The sequence below is a fragment of the Bombina bombina genome, chromosome 5 (genome assembly GCF_027579735.1).
Source record: "Bombina bombina isolate aBomBom1 chromosome 5, aBomBom1.pri, whole genome shotgun sequence".
NCBI lineage: Eukaryota > Metazoa > Chordata > Amphibia > Anura > Bombinatoridae > Bombina > Bombina bombina.
The window spans coordinates 987,438,725-987,459,643 of record NC_069503.1 but is presented as its reverse complement, the minus strand read 5'-3'; the positions used below and the strand labels follow the sequence as shown (position 1 = coordinate 987,459,643).

The 20,919-nt window shown below is 42.4% G+C and overlaps 1 protein-coding gene across 1 annotated transcript in view; it reads left to right on the top strand.

Moving 5' to 3' along the window:
• Positions 1-20,919, top strand: part of VIRMA (vir like m6A methyltransferase associated) — a 191,366-nt gene that overhangs the window by 66,512 nt on the left and 103,935 nt on the right. Inside the window, exons 9-10 of the mRNA XM_053715207.1 lie at positions 2,872-3,363; positions 16,777-16,931. Of these exons, the coding sequence (XP_053571182.1) occupies positions 2,872-3,363; positions 16,777-16,931 (647 nt within the window). The remainder of the gene's footprint in view (positions 1-2,871; positions 3,364-16,776; positions 16,932-20,919) is intronic.

Genomic DNA, 20,919 nt, shown 5'->3' with positions numbered 1-20,919 from the left:
CCTTATCTTATTTTTCATTCTGACAAGGTAGTTCTGCGTAATAAGTTGGGTTTCTTTCCTAATGTTTCGGATAGGAACATTAATCAAGAAATTGTTGTTCCTTCTTTATGTCCTAACTCTTCTTCCCATAAAGAGCGTCTGCTGCACAACCTAGATGTGGTGCGTGCGTTGAAATTCTATTTACAGGCAACTAAGGAGTTTCGACAATCTTCGGCTCTGTTTGTTGTTTTCTCTGGAAAACTTAAGGGTCAGAAAGCTACGGCTACTTCTCTTTCTTTGTGGCTGAAGTAATTCGCTTGGCCTATGAAACTGCTGGACAGCAGCCCCCTGAGAGGGTTACGACTCATTCTACGAGGGCTGTTTCCTCTTCCTGGGCATTCAAAAATGAAGCTTCTGTAGAACAGATTTGCAAGGCTGCAACTTGGTCCTCCCTACATAGTTTTTTAAAATTCTATAAATTTGATACTTTTGCCTCTGCTGAGGCTTCTTTTGGGAGAAAGGTTCTTCAAGCAGTGGTGCCTTTTGTTTAGGTTCTCTGTCTTGTCCCTCCCTTATCATCTGTGTCCTCTAGCTTGGGTATTGATTCCCAATAGTAATTAGAGATGATTCGTGGACTCAGTGTCATTAGAAAGAAAACAAAATGTATGCTTACCTGATAAATGTATTTCTTTCTTGACACGGTGAGTCCACGGCCCGCCCTGTTTTTCTAAGACAGGTTTTTGTCACGTTATAAACCTCAGGCACCTCTGCACCTTGTTGCTTCCTTTCTCTCCTTTACTTTGGTCTCATGACGGGTGGGAGGGAAGGGAGGGGATATTTAACAGCTTTGCTGTGGTGCTCTTTGCCGCCTCCTGCTGGGCAGAAGTGATATTCCCAATAGTAATTAGATGACCCGTGGACTCACCGTGTCGAGAAAGAAATACATTTATCAGGTAAGCATACATTTTTTTTTTCTTTCATGATTCAGATAGAGCTTGTTCTCTTAGAATCTTTGTTTGAAAAGCAGGAATGTAAAGCTTAGGGGCCAGCCCATTTTTGGTTCAGCACCTGGGTAGTGCTTGCTGTTTGGTTACATTTAGTCAGGTGCTGAACCAAAAATGGACTGGCTATTAAGCCTACATTCCGGCTTTTCAAATAAAGATACCAAGAGAATGTATCAAAATTGATAATAGGAGTAAATAAGAACTTTGTTTATAATTACATCCTCTATCTGAATCATGAAATTTGGGTTTAGTATCCCTTTAACCCACTCGTTTTCAAACCTGTCCTCAAGACTCCCAACAGTCCAGGTTTTCAGGATTACCTTTGATGAGAGCAGGTAAAATGACCATGTGACTAATCAGCTGACTGTTTCACCTGTGCTCAAAATGTGGCCTGTTGGGGAGACCTGAGGACAGGTTTCAAAACCAGTGCTTTAACCTATTAAACTGGAGATATTTCACCTTCCAATAATTTCTGTGATCTATCTGTGCATATCGAATGAGATTATAACCAAATCAGGGATGGTCTGAAATAACTGGAAAAATAATATGAAACGTTATTATTCTAAAAATGTAAACCATGATTTAAATCAGTCTTACTAACTAGTACCCTGCTGGCACTCCAAGGGTTTTTGTGTTTCTCTCAGCACAGACATCTGTACTTCTTGTTAGATAATTAGTATGTCTACTTGTAACATGTTGCAAATTTTTGTAGAATATACAGTTAACCCTTAATGACCACATCCTACCCTGTACATCGCTGGTCGTTAAGGGATTGTCTAGGTAAAACAGAGCGGGCGGCAGGACCGCACTATTAGACCCTCCCTCTCTCCTGAAGCCTTGCTAAAATAGTTTAGTCTCGCTGCTGGCGTCAAGACCGCTCGATTGAAAACGTCACCCCCATAGAAATATAATTGTACGCTGGACATTAAGGGGTTAATTAATTGTAACTCATTTTCTGTGCAATTTTGAATTTACAAAAAGTGATTATAATTTATTTTTTTGTAAGCGTTATCTTTAGTATAAATGTGAGAATAATGTAATGTGGCCCCTGGCCAATGTCACAACTTATGACCGGGCTTCCGTAAAAAAAGTGAGTGGCCCTGATTTAAATGGACATGAATCATAAAAAAAATGTCTTTCATGACCGCTTTCCAATGTACTTCTATTATCTAATTTGCTTACTTTTCTTGGTATCCTTTGTCGTGGCGCATAGCTGGGAAATAGCTGCTGATTGGTGGCTGCACATAAAGACCTCTTATCATTGGCTCACCAATGTTTTCAGCCAGCTCCCAGTGCACTGCTCCTTTTATAAAGGATACCTAGAGAAGGAAGCAAAATTAATAATGGAAGTAAATTGAAAAGTTGCTTAATTTATAAGTTCTATCTGAATCATGAAAGACAAAATATGTGTTTCATGTCCCTTTTAAATACATTCTGATGCAAGAATTACATGCTCAAATTCTTGTTTAGGAAATTCTGTTCCTATGATCCTAACTTAGCTTTAAGGACCAGTAAATACAGTAGATTTGCATAATAAACAAATGCATGATAACAAGACAATGCAATAGCACTTAGTATGAACTTCAAGTGGCACATTTCAAAGTTATGTCTATTTCCACTCCTCCTGTATCATATGACAGCCATCAGCCAATCACAAATGCATATACGTATATTCTGTGAATTCTTGCACATGCTCAGTAGGAGCTGGTTACTTATAAAGTGTAAAAATAAAGAGACTGTGCACATTTTGTAAATAGAGGTAAATTGGAAAGTTGTTTAAAATTGCATGCTCTATCTAAATCATGAAAGTTTAATTTTGATTTGAGTGTCCCATTATCTGAAAGTTCTTTTATATGGTTGTGTATAAATATTATTTTTTTATTTAAAGGTATCTCCACAATCACCAATTCCTGGAATCTGCCACTCTGCTCCTCTCTCTACCTGTGACCAGTTCTTACCCTGGGGTGGTGCTCGCCGTCCGAGAAATTCTACGATTTTTGGCACAGTCACAGAAGGGCCTGCTTTTTCTTTTGTTCGAGAATGAAGCAACAAACCTTATTGCCAGAGCACTATGTCAAGCATCTGAGCAGGACCAGGAGGAAAATCTGCAATCTGATGGGAACAATGACGACTCCTGTGCTTTGTGGCTCATGCATGCAACCCAGGCCCTGCAGTACATATCTGAGCTCTTCCATCATTTCCAGCACTGCTCAGCCAATGAGGAAACAGACCAAGCAAATTTACTGGGGATCCTGAACAACCTTTACCTCATTACTTTCAACCCCGTAGGACGGTCAGCAGTTGCTCATGTCTTTAGCCTGGACAATAACATCCAATGCCTCATAACCTTGATGGAGTTTTGCTCTAAAGAAGGACTTGGGTAATATAGTTTAATATCAATTTGACCGTTGCAAAAAATATTGAAGTCAGCCTATGCAGTATGACCCTCTGACAGAAATCTTTAGTGACTTACAGAGCTTTAAAACTAATTTTATTTTCTTACATTTTCCCAAAAGATGGAAATATCAACTCATTAAAGTGCCATAATACATAAAAAAAAATCACATGCCGAGCTGTTTAGCTGCTGCTGCTTATTGGGTGACCTGCAGTTTCGGCTCAGGATTAGCAGTGCTCTGCAGCTCACAAGCTGCATTTTAGCTCTGTGTTTAACACCATTTTAGGATTAAACACATAGGTATCTGCTAGTATTAAAATGACATGAACTAACGAATCAGAGCATCTCATTTCTCTTGTTAAGTGTATCCAGTCCACGGATCATCCATTGCTTGTGGGATATTCTCCTTCCCAACAGGAAGTTGCAAGAGGATCACCCACAGCAGAGCTGCTATATAGCTCCTCCCCTAACTGTCATATCCAGTCATTCTCTTGCAAGCCTCAACCAAGATGGAGGTCGTAAGAGGAGTGTGGTGTTTTATACTTAGTTTATTCTTCAATCAAAAATTTGTTATTTTTAAATGGTGCCGGAGTGTACTGTTTATCTCAGGCAGTATTTAGAAGAAGAATCTGCCTGCGTTTTCTATGATCTTAGCAGAAGTAACTAAGATCCATGGCTGTTCTCACATATTCTGAGGAGTGAGGTAACTTCAGAGAGGGAATGGCGTGCAGGTTTTCCTGCAATAAGGTATGTGCAGTTAATATTTTTCTAGGGATGGAATTTGCTAGAAAATGCTGCTGATACCGAACTAATGTAAGTAAAGCCTTAAATGCAGTTATAGCGACTGATATCAGGCTTATTAATAGAGATACATACTCTTATAAAAATGTAATATAAAACGTTTGCTGGCATGTTTAATCGTTTTTATATGTATTTGGTGATAAAACTTATTGGGGCCTAGTTTTTTTCCACGTGGCTGGCTTGAATTTTGCCTAGTAACAGTTTCCTTAGGCTTTCCACTGTTGTAATATGAGTGGGAGGGGCCTTTTTTAGTGCTTTTCTGTGCAGCTAAAAATACTGACAGAGACATTCAGCTTCCCTCTGCATGATCCAGGACATCTCTGGAGGGCTCAAAAGGCTTCAAAGTCGTTTTTGAGGGAGGTAAAAAGCCACAGTAGAGCTGTGGCAGTTGTTGTGACTGTTTGAAAAAAAACAAACGTTTTTGTCTTTTATTATTCAGTTTTGGGTATTAAGGGGTTAATCATCCATTTGCAAGTGGGTGCAATGCTCTGCTAACTTGTTACATACACTGTAAAAATTTTGTTAGTGTAACTGCCTTTTTTTACTGTTATTTCAAATTTTGACAAAATTTGTGTTTCTTAAAGGTGCAGTAACATTTTTTATATTGCTTGTAAACTTGTTTAAAGTGTTTTCCAAGCTTGCTAGTCTCATTGCTAGTCTGTTTAAACATGTCTGACACAGAGGAAACTACTTGTTCATTATGTTTGAAAGCCATGGTGGAGCCCCATAGGAGAATGTGTACTAAATGTATTGATTTCACCTTAAACAGTAAAGATCAGTCTTTAACTATAAAAGAAATATCACCAGAAGATTGACGAGGGGGAAGTTATGCCGACTAACTCTCCCCACGTGTCAGACCCTTCGCCTCCCGCTCAGGGGATGCACGCTAATATGGCGCCAATTACATCAGGGACGCCCATAGCGATTACCTTGCAGGACATGGCTGCAATCATGAATAATACCCTGTCAGAGGTATTATCCAGGTTGCCTGAATTAAGAGGCAAGCGCGATTGCTCTGGGGTTAGGAGAAATACAGAGCGCGCAGATGCTGTAAGGGCCATGTCTGATACTACGTCACAATATGCAGATCATGAGGACGGAGAGCTTCAGTCTGTGGGTGACATCTCTGATTCTGGGAAACCTGATTCAGAGATTTCTAATTTTAAATTTAAGCTTGAGGACCTCTGTGTGTTGCTTGGGGAGGTATTAGCTGCTCTGAATGACTAACACAGTTGCAGTACCAGAGAAATTGTGTAGGCTGGATAAATACTATGCGGTACCGGTGTGTACTGATGTTTTTCCTATACCTAAAAGGCTTACAGAAATTATTAGCAAGGAGTGGGATAGACCGGGGGTGCCTTTTTCCCCACCTCCTATATTTAGAAAAATGTTTCCAATAGACGCCACTACACGGGACTTATGGCAGACGGTCCCTAAGGTGGAGGGAGCAGTTTCTACTTTAGCAAAGCGTACTACTATCCCGGTTGAGGACAGTTGTGCTTTTTCAGATCCAATGGATAAAAAATTGGAGGGTTACCTTAAGAAAATGTTTATTCAACAAGGTTTTATTTTACAGCCCCTTGCATGCATTGGGCCTGTCACGGCCGCGGCCGCATTCTAGTTTGAGGCCCTGGAAGAGGCCATCCATACAGCTCCATTGACTGAAATTATTGACAAGCTTAGAACACTTAAGCTAGCTAACTCATTTGTTTCTGATGCCATTGTTCATTTGACTAAACTAACGGCTAAGTATTCCGGATTCGCCATCCAAGCGCGTAGGGCGCTATGTCTTAAATCCTGGTCAGCTGACGTGACTTCGAAGTCTAAATTACTCAACATTCCTTTCGGGCCTGGTTTGAAGGAAATTATTGCTGACATTACTGGAGGTAAGGGTCACACCCTTCCTCAGGACAGGGCCAAAGCAAAGGCCAAATAGTCTAATTTACGTGCCTTTCGAAATTTCAAGGCAGGTGCAGCATCAACTTCCTCTGCTTCAAAACAAGAGGGAACTTTTGCTCAATCTAAGCAGGCCTGGAAACCTAACCAGTCCTGGAACAAAGGCAAGCAGGCCAGAAAGCCTGCTGCTGCCTCTAAGACAGCATGAAGGAACGGCCCCCTATCCGGCGACGGATCTAGTAGGGGGCAGACTTTCTCTCTTCGCCCAGGCGTGGGCAAGAGATGTTCAGGATCCCTGGGCGTTGGAGATCATATCTCAGGGATATCTTCTGGACTTCAAAGCTTCCCCTCCACAAGGGAGATTTCATCTTTCAAGGCTATCTGCAAATCAGATAAAGAAAGAGGCATTCCTACGCTGTGTGCAAGACCTCCTAGTTATGGGAGTGATCTATCTAGTCCCGCGGGCGGAACAAGGACAGGGTTTTTATTCAAATCTGTTTGTGGTTCCCAAAAAAGAGGGAACCTTCAGACCAATTTTGGATCTAAAGATCTTAAACAAATTCCTCAGAGTTCCATCTATCAAAATGGAAACTATTCGGACCAACCTACCCATGATCCAAGAAGGTCAGTACATGACCACAGTGGACTTAAAGGATGCCTACCTTCACATACCGATTCACATAGATCATCATCGGTTTCTAAGGTTTGCCTTTCTAGACAGGCATTACCAATTTGTAGCTCTTCCCTTCGGGTTGGCTACAGCCCCGAGAATCTTTACAAAGGTTCTGGGCTCACTTCTGTCGGTTCTAAGACCGCGAGGCATAGCGGTGGCTCCGTATCTAGACGACATCCTGATACAGACGTCAAGCTCTCAAGTTGCCAAGTCTCATACAGAGATAGTTCTGTCATTTCTGAGGTCGCACGGGTGGAAAGTGAATGAGGAAAAGAGTTCTCTATCCCCACTCACAAGAGTCTCCTTCTTAAGGACTCTTATAGATTCTGTAGAGATGAAGAGTTACCTGACGGAGTCCAGGTTATCAAAACTTCTAAATGCTTGCCGTGTTCTTCACTCCATTCCGCGCCCTTCGGTAGCTCAGTGTATGGAGGTAATCGGCTTAATGGTAGCGGCAATGGACATAGTGCCATTTGCGCGCCTTCATCTCAGACCGCTGCAATTATGCATTTATGAAGATTCTCTTCTCTGGTGGTTGTCTCGGGTACACCTGTCCAAGGGTATGACCTTTCGCAGGAAAGATTGGACAATTGTAACAACAGATGCCAGCCTTCTAGGTTGGGGTGCAGTCTGGAATTCCCTGAAGGCACAGGGATCGTGGACTCAGGAGGAGAAACTCCTTCCAATAAATATTCTGGAGTTAAGAGCGATATTCAATGCTCTTCTGGCTTGGCCTCAGTTAGCAACACTGAGGTTCATCAGATTTCAGTCGGACAACATCACGACTGTGGCTTACATCAACCATCAAGGGGGAACCAGGAGTTCCCTAGCGATGTTAGAAGTCTCAAAAATAATTCGCTGGGCAGAGTACCACTCTTGCCACCTGTCAGCAATCTATATCCCAGGCGTGAAGAACTGGGAGGCGGATTTTCTAAGTCGACAGACTTTCCATCCGGGGGAGTGGGAACTCCATCCGGAGGTGTTTGCTCAGTTGATTCATCGTTGGGGCAAACCAGAGTTGGATCTCATGGCGTCTCGCCAGAACGCCAAGCTTCCTTGTTACGGATCCAGGTCCAGGGACCCTGAAGCGACGCTGATAGATGCGCTAGCAGCGCCTTGGTTGTTCAACCTGGCTTATGTGTTTCCACCGTTTCCTCTGCTCCCTCGACTGATTGCCAAAATCAAACAGGAGAGAGCATCTGTGATTCTGATAGCATCTGCGTGGCCACGCAGGACTTGGTATGCAGACCTAGTGGACATGTCATCCTTTCCACCATGGACTCTGCCTCTAAGACAGGACCTTCTGATACAAGGTCCTTTCAATCATCCAAATCTAATTTCTCTGAGACTGACTGCATGGAGATTGAACGCTTGATTCTATCAAAGCGTGGCTTCTCCAAGTTACCAGGAAAATCTACCACAAGATATGGAGTAAATATCTTTATTGGTGTGAATCCAAGACTTACTCATGGAGTAAAGTTAGGATTCCTATAATATTGTCTTTTCTTCTGTTATGTGTGATCAGTCCACGGGTCATCATTACTTCTGGGATATAACTCCTCCCCAACAGGAAATGCAAGAGGATTCACCCAGCAGAGCTGATATAGCTCCTCCCCTCTACGTCAGTCCCAGTCATTCTCTTGCACCCAACGACTAGATAGGATGTGTGAGAGGACTATGGTGATTATACTTAGTTTTTATGACTTCAATCAAAAGTTTGTTATTTTACAATAGCACCGGAGCGTGTTATTACTTCTCTGGCAGAGTTTGAAGAAGAATCTACCAGAGTTTTTTACTATGATTTTAACCGGAGTAGTTAAGATCATATTGCTGTTCTCGGCCATCTGAGGGAGGTAAAAGCTTCAGATCAGGGGACAGCGGGCAGATGAATCTGCATTGAGGTATGTAGCAGTTTTTATTTTCTGAATGGAATTGATGAGAAAATCCTGCTATACCGTTATAATGACATGTATGTATACACTTCAGTATTCTGGGAATGGTATTTCACCGGAACTACTCTGTTAAAGGTCACTAATCCTTTTAATAAATATTATCATGTTAAACGTTTTTGCTGGAATGTAGAATCGTTTACATTGCTGAGGTACTGAGTGAATAAATGTTTGGGCATTATTTTCCACTTGGCAGTTGTCTGCTTTAAATTGTGACAGTTTCGTTTCTCCTCACTGCTGTGTGTGAGAGGGAGGGGCCGTTTTTGGCGCTCTTTGCTACGCATCAAAAATTTCCAGTCAGCTACTATTATATTTCCTGCATGATCCGGTTCACTGACAGATCTCAGGGGTCTTCAAACTTCTTTGAAGGGAGGTACATTCTCTCAGCAGAGCTGTGAGAATTTTATATTGACTGTGAATAAAAACGTTACTCTATAATTTTTTATGTCAAATTTAGTTATTGTTATTTACTAATGGGAACAAACCTTTGCTAAAAGTTGTGTTATTTTAAAGTTGATGCTATAACTGTTTTTCAGTTCATTATCTCAACTGTCATTTAATCGTTTAAGTACCTCTTTGAGGCACAGTACGTTTTTGCTAAAAAAGATTATAACCAGGTTGCAAGTTATTGCTAGTGTGTTAAACATGTCTGACTCAGAGGAAGATATCTGTGTCATTTGTTCCAATGCCAAGGTGGAGCCCAATAGAAATTTATGTACTAACTGTATTGATGCTACTTTAAATAAAAGTCAATCTGTACAATGTGAACAAATTTCACCAAACTGCGAGGGGAGAGTTATGCCGACTAACTCGCCTCACGCGGCAGTACCTGCATCTCCCGCCCGGGAGGTGCGTGATATTATGGCGCCTAATACATCTGGGCGGCCATTACAGATAACATTACATGATATGGCTACTGTTATGACTGAAGTTTTGTCTAAATTACCAGAACTAAGAGGCAAGCGTGATCACTCTGGGGTGAGAACAGAGTGCGCTGACAATACTAGGGCCATGTCTGATACTGCGTCACAGCTTGCAGAGCATGAGGACGGAGAGCTTCATTCTGTGGGTGACGGTTCTGATCCAAACAGATTGGATTCAGATATTTCAAATTTTAAATTTAAATTGGAGAACCTCCGTGTATTACTAGGGGAGGTCTTAGCAGCTCTCAATGATTGTAACACCGTTGCAATACCAGAGAAACTGTGTAGGTTGGATAAATACTTTGCGGTACCGGCGAGTACTGACTTTTTTCCTATACCTAAGAGATTAACTGAAATTGTTACTAAGGAGTGGGATAGACCCGGTGTGCCGTTCTCACCCCCTCCAATATTTAGAAAGATGTTTCCAATAGACGCCACCACTCGGGACTTATGGCAAACGGTCCCTAAGGTGGAGGGAGCAGTTTCTACTTTAGCTAAGCGTACCACTATCCCGGTGGAGGATAGCTGTGCTTTTTCAGATCCAATGGATAAAAAATTAGAGGGTTACCTTAAGAAAATGTTTGTTCAACAAGGTTTTATATTGCAACCCCTTGCATGTATCGCGCCGATTACGGCTGCGGCAGCATTTTGGATTGAGTCTCTGGAAGAGAACCTTAGTTCATCTACGCTAGACGACATTATGGACAGGCTTAGAGTCCTTAAACTAGCTAATTCATTCATTTCGGAGGCCGTAGTACATTTAACCAAACTTACGGCTAAGAACTCAGGATTCGCCATACAGGCACGTAGAGCACTGTGGCTAAAATCCTGGTCAGCTGATGTTACTTCTAAGTCCAAATTACTTAATATACCTTTCAAGGGGCAGTCTTTATTTGGGCCCGGTTTGAAAGAAATTATCGCTGACATTACAGGAGGTAAGGGCCACGCCCTACCTCAAGACAAAGCCAAAGCTAAGGCTAGACAGTCTAATTTTCGTCCCTTTCGGAATTTCAAAACAGGAGCAGCGTCAACCTCCACTGCACCAAAACAGGAAGGAGCTGTTGCTCGTTACAGGCAAGGCTGGAAACCTAACCAGTCCTGGAATAAGGGCAAACAGGCCAGGAAACCTGCTGCTGCCCCAAAGACAGCATGAACCGAGAGCCCCCGATCCGGGACCGGATCTAGTGGGGGGCAGACTTTCTCTCTTCGCCCAGGCCTGGGCAAGAGATGTTCAGGATCCCTGGGCGCTGGAGATCATATCTCAGGGATACCTTCTAGACTTCAAATTATCTCCCCCAAAAGGGAGATTTCATCTGTCAAGGTTGTCAACAAACCAGATAAAGAAAGAAGCGTTTCTACGCTGTGTACAAGATCTGTTATTAATGGGAGTGATCCATCCAGTTCCGCGGTCGGAACATGGACAAGGGTTCTACTCAAACCTGTTTGTGGTTCCCAAGAAAGAGGGAACTTTCAGGCCAATCTTAGATTTAAAGATTCTAAACAAATTCCTAAGAGTTCCATCGTTCAAAATGGAAACTATTCGGACAATCTTACCTATGATCCAAAGGGGTCAGTACATGACCACAGTGGATTTAAAAGATGCTTACCTTCACATACCGATTCACAAAGATCATCAACGGTATCTACGGTTTGCCTTCCTAGACAGGCACTACCAGTTTGTAGCTCTTCCATTCGGATTGGCTACGGCCCCAAGAATCTTCACAAAGGTTCTGGGTGCCCTTCTGGCGGTACTAAGACCGCGAGGGATTTCGGTAGCTCCGTACCTAGACGACATTCTAATACAAGCTTCAAGCTTTCAAACTGCCAAGTCTCATACAGAGTTAGTTCTGGCATTTCTAAGGTCGCATGGATGGAAAGTGAACGAAAAGAAGAGTTCTCTTTTTCCTCTCACAAGAGTTCCATTCTTGGGGACTCTTATAGATTCTGTAGAAATGAAGATTTACCTGACAGAAGACAGGTTAACAAAGCTTCAAGATGCATGCCGTGTCCTTCATTCCATTCAACACCCGTCAGTAGCTCAATGCATGGAGGTGATCGGCTTAATGGTAGCGGCAATGGACATAGTACCTTTTGCACGCCTACACCTCAGACCGCTGCAATTGTGCATGCTAAGTCAGTGGAATGGGGATTACTCAGATTTGTCCCCTACCCTGAATCTGAATCAAGAGACCAGAAATTCTCTTCTATGGTGGCTTTATCGGCCACACCTGTCCAGGGGGATGCCATTCAGCAGGCCAGACTGGACAATCGTAACAACAGACGCCAGCCTGCTAGGTTGGGGCGCTGTCTGGAATTCTCTGAAGGCTCAGGGATCATGGAATCAGGAGGAGAGTCTCCTTCCAATAAACATTCTGGAATTGAGAGCAGTTCTCAATGCCCTTCTGGCTTGGCCCCAATTAACAACTCAGGGGTTCATCAGGTTTCAGTCGGACAATATCACGACTGTAGCTTACATCAACCATCAGGGAGGGACAAGAAGCTCCCTAGCAATGATGGAAGTATCAAAGATAATTCGCTGGGCAGAGTCTCACTCTTGCCACCTGTCAGCAATCCACATCCCGGGAGTGGAGAACTGGGAGGCGGATTTCTTGAGTCGCCAGACTTTTCATCCGGGAGAGTGGGAACTTCATCCGGAGATCTTTGCCCAAATACTTCGACGTTGGGGCAAACCAGAGATAGATCTCATGGCGTCTCGCCAGAACGCCAAACTTCCTCACTACGGGTCCAGATCCAGGGATCCGGGAGCGGTTCTGATAGATGCTTTGACAGCACCTTGGAACTTCGGGATGGCTTATGTGTTTCCACCCTTCCCGCTGCTTCCTCGATTGATTGCGAAAATCAAACAGGAGAGAGCATCAGTGATTCTAATAGCGCCTGCATGGCCACGCAGGACTTGGTATGCAGATCTAGTGGACATGTCATCCTGTCCACCTTGGTCTCTACCTCTAAGACAGGACCTTCTGATACAGGGTCCATTCAAACATCAAAATCTAACTTCTCTGAAACTGACTGCTTGGAAATTGAACGCTTGATTTTATCAAAGCGTGGTTTTTCTGAGTCGGTTATTGATACCCTGATCCAGGCTAGGAAGCCTGTTACCAGAAAGATTTACCATAAAATATGGCGCAAATACCTATACTGGTGCGAATCCAAACGTTACTCCTGGAGTAAGGTTAGGATCCCTAGGATATTGTCTTTTCTACAAGAAGGTTTAGAAAAGGGTTTATCGGCTAGTTCATTAAAGGGACAGATTTCAGCTCTGTCCATCTTGTTACACAGGCGTCTGTCAGAAAATCCAGACGTCCAGGCCTTTTGTCAGGCTTTAGCTAGGATCAAGCCTGTGTTTAAAGCCGTTGCTCCGCCATGGAGTTTAAACTTAGTTCTTAACGTTTTACAAGGTGTTCCATTTGAACCCCTTCATTCCATTGATATAAAATTGTTATCTTGGAAAGTTCTGTTTTTAATGGCTATTTCCTCGGCTCGAAGAGTCTCTGAGTTATCAGCATTACATTGTGATTCTCCTTATCTGATTTTTCACTCAGACAAGGTAGTTCTGCGTACTAAACCTGGGTTCTTACCTAAGGTAGTTACTAACAGGAATATCAATCAAGAGATTGTCGTTCCATCCTTGTGTCCAAATCCTTCTTCAAAGAAGGAACGTCTTCTACACAATCTGGATGTAGTTCGTGCCCTCAAGTTCTACTTGCAGGCAACTAAAGATTTTCGCCAAACTTCTTCCCTGTTTGTCGTTTATTCTGGACAGAGGAGAGGTCAAAAAGCTTCTACTACCTCTCTCTCGTTTTGGCTTCGTAGCATAATACGTTTAGCCTATGAGACTGCTGGACAGCAGCCTCCTGAAAGAATTACAGCTCACTCCACTAGAGCTGTGGCTTCCACTTGGGCCTTTAAGAATGAGGCCTCTGTTGAACAGATTTGCAAGGCTGCAACTTGGTCTTCGCTTCATACTTTTTCCAAATTTTACAAATTTGACACTTTTGCTTCTTCGGAGGCTATTTTTGGGAGAAAGGTTCTTCAGGCAGTGGTTCCTTCTGTATAATGAGCCTGCCTATCCCTCCCGTCATCCGTGTACTTTTGCTTTGGTATTGGTATCCCAGAAGTAATGATGACCCGTGGACTGATCACACATAACAGAAGAAAACATAATTTATGCTTACCTGATAAATTCCTTTCTTCTGTTGTGTGATCAGTCCACGGCCCGCCCTGTTTTTAAGGCAGGTAAATATTTTTTAAATTATACTCCAGTCACCACTTCACCCTTGGTTACTCCTTTCTCGTTGATTCTTGGTCGAATGACTGGGACTGACGTAGAGGGGAGGAGCTATATCAGCTCTGCTGGGTGAATCCTCTTGCATTTCCTGTTGGGGAGGAGTTATATCCCAGAAGTAATGATGACCCGTGGACTGATCACACAACAGAAGAAAGGAATTTATCAGGTAAGCATAAATTATGTTTTCTCCAAGAGGGCTTGGACAAAGGATTATCAGCTAGTTCCTTAAAGGGACAGATTTCTGCTCTGTCTATTCTTTTGCACAAGCGTCTGGCAGAGGTTCCAGACGTCCAGGCATTTTGCCAGGCTTTGGTTAGATTTAAGCCTGTGTTTAAACCTGTTGCTCCCCCGTGGAGCTTAAACTTGGTTCTTAAGGTTCTTCAAGGAGTTCCGTTTGAACCCCTTCATTCCATTGATATTAAACTTTTATCTTGGAAAGTTCTGTTTTTGATGGCTATTTCCTCGGCTCGGAGAGTCTCTGAGCTATCTGCCTTACAATGTGATTCTCCCCATCTGATTTTTCATACAGATAAGGTAGTTCTGCGTACCAAACCTGGGTTTTTACCTAAGGTGGTTTCTAACAAGAATATCAATCAAGAGATTGCTGTTCCATCGTTGTGCCCTAATCCTTCTTCAAAGAAGGAACATCTTTTACATAATCTGGACGTAGTCCGTGCCTTGAAGTTTTACTTACAAGCTACTAAGGATTTTCGTCAAACATCTTTCCTGTTTGTCGTTTACTCTGGACAGAGGAGAGGTCAAAAAGCTTCGGCAACCTCTTTCCTTTTGGCTTCGGAGCGTAATAAGCCTAGCCTATGAGACTGCTGGACAGCAGCCCCCTGAAAGGATTACAGCTCATTCTACTAGAGCTGTGGCTTCCACCTGGGCCTTCAAAAATGAGGCCTCTGTTGAACAGATTTGCAAGGCTGCGACTTGGTCTTTGCTTCACACTTTTTCAAAATTTTACAAATTTGATACTTTTGCTTCTTCGGAGGCTGTGTTTGGGAGAAAGGTTCTTCAGGCAGTGGTTCCTTCCGCTTGATCCTGCCTTGTCCCTCCCATCATCCGTGTACTTTAGCTTTGGTATTGGTATCCCACAAGTAATTGATGATCCGTGGACTGGATACACTTAACAAGAGAAAACATAATTTATGCTTACCTGATAAATTTATTTCTCTTGTAGTGTATCCAGTCCACGGCCCGCCCTGTCCTTTTAAGGCAGGTCTAAATTTTAATTAAACTACAGTCACCACTGCACCCTATGGTTTCTCCTTTCTCTGTTTGTTTTCGGTCGAATGACTGGATATGACAGTTAGGGGAGGAGCTATATAGCAGCTCTGCTGTGGGTGATCCTCTTGCAACTTCCTGTTGGGAAGGAGAATATCCCACAAGTAATGGATGATCCGTGGACTGGATTCACTACAAGAGAAATAAATTTATCAGGTAAGCATAAATTGTTTTTTCATTATTATGACCTTTTAAAATCTGACTGCTTATACATTGTTTGATGGCATACTGTCTAGTGAAGAGTATTTTATTCAATGGGTTTCCTTTTTATCTTTTTATAACACTGGTTTGTAGTAAAAAGTCTAATGCAGCGGAAGACACAGATTCAGTGGGGAAATCTTATTTTATATCAACACGATATTAGTTCTTTAAGAGATCTTAATATTAAAGAATTACTTAAAGGGACAGTAAAGTCAAAAATGTTCTTTCGTGATTTAGATAGAGCAGGCAATTTTTAACACCTTTTAACTTCTGCTATCAAATTTGCTTCATTCTCTTGGTATCTATTATTGAAGAGTGAACTCAGTAGGCTCATAAGAGCTCAGGAGTGTGCACGTGTCTTTAGTACTCTATGGCAGCATTGTTGTGCAACATTTTATAACAAAGCTCCAAATAATGTTGTACAACACTGCTGCCATAGAGTACTAAAGACACGTGCACACTCCTGAGCTCTTATGAGCCTACTTAGTTCTACCCTTTAATAATTAAAGGGACACTAAACCCAAATCTTTTCACGATATAGATAGAGCATGCAAATGTAAGCAACTTTCTAATTTACGCTTTTTATATTTTTTCTTCGTTCTCTTGATATCTTTATTTGAAAAGCAAGAATATAACCTTAGGAGCCGTCCCATTTTTAGTCAGCACCTGGGATGCGCGTGCTGATTGGTGGCTAAATGATGCCACCAACCAGCAAGCGCTATCCAGGGTCTGAACCAAAAATGGTCCGGCTCCTTATCTTAGAGTCCTGCTTTTTCAAATAAATATAGCAAGAGAGAGAAGAAAAACTGATAATAGGAGTAAATTAGAAAGTTGCTTAAAATTTGCAGCTCTATCTGAATCGTGAAAGAAAAAATTTGGGTTTAATGTCCCTTTAACAATTTTACTTCTATTATCAAATTTGCTTTGATCGTATGATATTTTGTGTTGAAGAGATACCTAGGTAGGCATCTGTGGCACTACATGGCAGCAAATACTACTTCCATTGAGTGCTCTTGCAAATGGATAACATTCTTGCAGTACTGCTGCCATCTAGAGCTCCAGACATGGGCCGGCTCCTAAGCGTACTTCCCTGTTTTTCAACAAACGGTACCAAGAGAACAAAATATAAATTGATAATAGAAGTAAATTAGAAAGTTGTTTAAAATCGCATGCTCTATCTGAATCAGGAAAGAAAAATTTAGAGTTTCTTATCCGTTTAATAAAAAAAGTGTAATGATACCTCTCTATTTTGACAGTGTATCCTTGTAAACAAGTTTGCAGCTGTCGGATTGTTGTAACCATTTATCTATAACTTTTTTGTTTGATATTTCTTGTATCTCAAATAACTTTTTCTTACAGAGACACAAAGTCAAAGAAATCTGTTGCCTACAATTATGCGTGTCTACTGGTACTACTGGTGGTGCAAACCTCAAACGATGTGCAAGCAATGGAGGCCCATGCAGCTCCTCTACAGAAACTCTGCAAGGCGGACGAGAGCAATGCCAAGCTGCAAGGTCTTCCTTTATGTTATCATTTATTGCCAGGCCCGTTAGTTTTGCACAATAATTTCCCACATGGCAGTGTAGCAAAAGCATTGTGCGTCATGTGATTCACCTTTATCTGTTCTTACTTCCTCTTACTTTAAAGGGACAGTAAACACTTTGTATTTGCAAGACATTTTTGTTGTTTTGCTATAGAGTAACAAGTCTAAACAATTTTAAAGTAAATTCACATATTGTTTGCTGCCATTATTTTTCAGGACCTATACTCCACCCACCCCTTGCCTCAATTGGAGTAAACAATTTGGGCTTGGGTCTCTGACAAGGCTTAACATTGTGATATTATTAGTATGAAGTGCATTGTTTCTCTTGTTAAGTGTATCCAGTCCACGGATCATCCATTACTTGTGGGATATTCTCCTTCCCAACAGGAAGTTGCAAGAGGATCACCCACAGCAGAGCTGCTATATAGCTCCTCCCCTCACTGCCATATCCTGTCATTCTCTTGCAACTCTCAACAAAGATGGACGTAGTAAGAGGAGAGTGGTGTATTATAGTTAGTTTTTTAACTTCAATCAAAAGTTGGTTATTTTTAAATGGTACCGGAGTGTACTGTTTCATCTCAGGCAGCATTAGAAGAAGAATCTGCCTGTGATTTCTATGATCTTAGCAGAAGTAACTAAGATCCATTGCTGTTCTCACATATTCTGAGGAGTGAGGTAAATTCAGAGAGGGAATGGCGTGCAGGTTTTCCTGCAATAAGGTATGTGCAGTTAATATTTTTCTAGGGATGGAATTTGCTAGAAAATGCTGCTGATACCGGATTAATGTAAGTAAAGCCTTAAATGCAGTGATAGCGACTGGTATCAGGCTTATTAATAGAGATACATACTCTTATAAAAGTGTAATATAAAACGTTTGCTGGCATGTTTAATCGTTTTTATATATGTTTGGTGACAAAACTTATTGGGGCCTAGTTTTTTTCCACATGGCTGGTTTGATTTTTGCCTAGAAACAGTTCCTGAGGCTTTCCACTGTTGCAATATGAGTGGGAAGGGCCTATTGTAGTGCTTTTCTGTGCAGCTAAAAATACTGACAGAGACATTCAGCTTCTTCCTGCATGATCCAGGACATCTCTGAAGGGCTCAAAAGGCTTCAAAGTCGTGTTTGAGGAGGGTAACAATCACAGTAGAATGTGGCAGTTGTTGTGACTGTGTTTAAAAAACGTTTTTGTCATTTATTATTCTGTTTTTGTTATTAAGGGGTTAATCATCCATTTGCAAGTGGGTGCAATGCTCTGCTGACTTGTTACATACACTGTAAAAATTTTGTTAGTGTAACTGCCTTTTTTCACTGTTAATTCAAATTTTGTCAAAATTTGTTTCTCTTAAAGGCACAGTAGTTTTTTATATTGCTTGTTAACTTGCTTTAAAGTGTTTTCCAAGCTTGCTAGTCTCATTGCTAGTCTGTACAAACATGTCTGAAACAGAGGATACTTGTTCATTATGTTTAAAAGCCATGGTGGAGCCCCATAGGAGAATGTGTACTAAATGTATTGATTTCACCTTAAACAGTAAAGATCAGTCTTTATCTATAAAAGAATTGTCACCAGAGGGGTCTGTCGAGGGGGAAGTTATGCCGACTCACTCTCCCCACGTGTCGGACCCTTCGCCTCCCGCTCAAGGGACGCACGCTAATATGGCGCCAAGTACATCAGGGACGCCCATAGCGATTACTTTGCAGGACATGGCTGCATTCATGAATAATACCCTGTCAGAGGTATTATCCAGATTGCCTGAATTGAGAGGCAAGCACGATTAGCTCTGGGGTTAGACGAGATACAGAGCGCGTAGATGCTGTAAGAGCCATGTCTGATACTGCGTCACAATATGCAGAACCTGAGGACGGAGAGCTTCAGTCTGTGGGTGACGTCTCTGAATGGGGGAGACCTGATTCAGAGATTTCTAATTTTAAATTTAAGCTTGAGAACCTCCGTGTATTGCTTGGGGAGGTATTAGCTGCTCTGAATGACTGTGACACAATTGCAGTGCCAGAGAAATTGTGTAGGCTGGATAAATACTATGCAGTGCCGGTGAGTACTGATGTTTTTCCAATACCTAAAAGGCTTACAGAAATTATTAGTAAGGAGTGGGATAGGCCCGGTGTGCCCTTTTCCCCACCTCCTATATTTAGAAAAATGTTTCCAATAGATGCCACTACACGGGACTTATGGCAGACTGTCCCTAAGGTGGAGGGAGCAGTTTCTACTTTAGCAAAGCGTACCACTATCCCGGTTGAGGACAGTTGTGCTTTTTCAGATCCAATGGATAAAAAATTAGAGGGTTACCTTAAGAAAATGTTTATTCAACAAGGTTTTATTTTACAGCCCCTTGCATGCATTGCGCCTGTCACTGCTGCGGCGGCGGCATTCTTGTTTGAGGCCCTGGAAGAGGCCATCCATATAGCTCCATTGACTTAAATTGTTGACAAGCTTAGAACTCTTAAGCTAGCTAATCATTTGTTTCTGATGCCATTGTTCATTTGACTAAACTAACGGCTAAGAATTCCGGATTCGCCATCCAGGCGCGTAGGGCGCTATGGCTCAAATCCTGGTCAGCTGATGTGACTTCAAAGTCTAAATTACTCAACATTCCTTTCAAGGGGCAGACCTTATTTGGGCCAGGTTTGAAAGAAATTATTGCTGACATTACTGGAGGTAAGGGTCATACCCTTCCTCAGGACAGGGCCAAATCAAAGGCCAAACAGTCTAATTTTCGTGCCTTTCGAAATTTCAAGGCAGGTGCAGCATCAACTTCCTCTGCTTCAAAACAAGAGGGAACTTTTGCTCAATCCAAGCAGGCCTGGAAACCTAACCAGTCCTGGAACAAGGGCAAGCAGGCCAGAAAGCCTGCTGCTGCCTTTAAGACAGCATGAAGGAGCGGCCCCCTATCCGACAACGGATCTAGTAGGGGGCAGACTCTCTCTCTTCGCCCAGGCGTGGGCAAGAGATGTTCAGGATCCCTGGGCGTTGGAGATCATATCTCAGGGATATCTTCTGTACTTCAAAGCTTCTCCTCCACAAGGGAGATTTCACCTTTCAAGATTATCTGCAAACCAGATAAAGAAAGAGGCATTCCTAAGCTGCGTACAAGATCTCCTTGTAATGGGAGTGATCCATCCAGTTCCGCGGACGGAACAAGGACAGGGGTTTTATTCAAATCTGTTTGTGGTTCCCAAAAAAGAGGGAACCTTCAGACCAATTTTGGATTTAAAGATCCTAAACAAATTCCTCAGAGTTCCGTCATTCAAGATGGAAACTATTCGAACCATTTTACCCATGATCCAAGAGGGTCAGTACATGACCACAGTGGACTTAAAGGATGCCTACCTTCACATTCCGATTCACAAGAATCATCATCAGTTCCTGAGGTTTGCCTTTCTAGACAGGCATTACCAATTTGTAGCTCTTCCATTCGGGTTGGCTACAGCCCCAATAATTTTTACAAAGGTTCTGGGCTCACTTCTGGCGGTCCTAAGACCGCGAGGCATAGCGGTGGCTCCTTACCTGGACGATATCCTGATACAGGCGTCAAGCTTTCAAATTGCCAAATCTCATACAGAGATAGTTCTGGCATTCCTGAGGACGCATGGGTGGAAAGTGAACGAAGAAAAGAGTTCTCTATCTCCTCTCACGAGGGTTTCCTTCCTAGGGACTCTAATAGATTCTGTAGAAATGAAAATTTACCTGACGGAGTCCAGGTTATCAAAACTTCTAAATGCTTGCCGTGTTCTTCACTCCATTCCGCGCCCCACGGTTGCTCAGTGCATGGAAGTAATCTGCTTAATGGTAGCGGCGATGGACATAGTGCCATTTGCGCGCCTGCATCTCAGACCGCTGCAATTATGCATGCTCAGTCAGTGGAATGGGGATTACACAGATTTGTCCCCTCTACTAAATCTGGATCAGGAAACCAGAGATTCTCTTCTCTGGTGGTTATCTCGG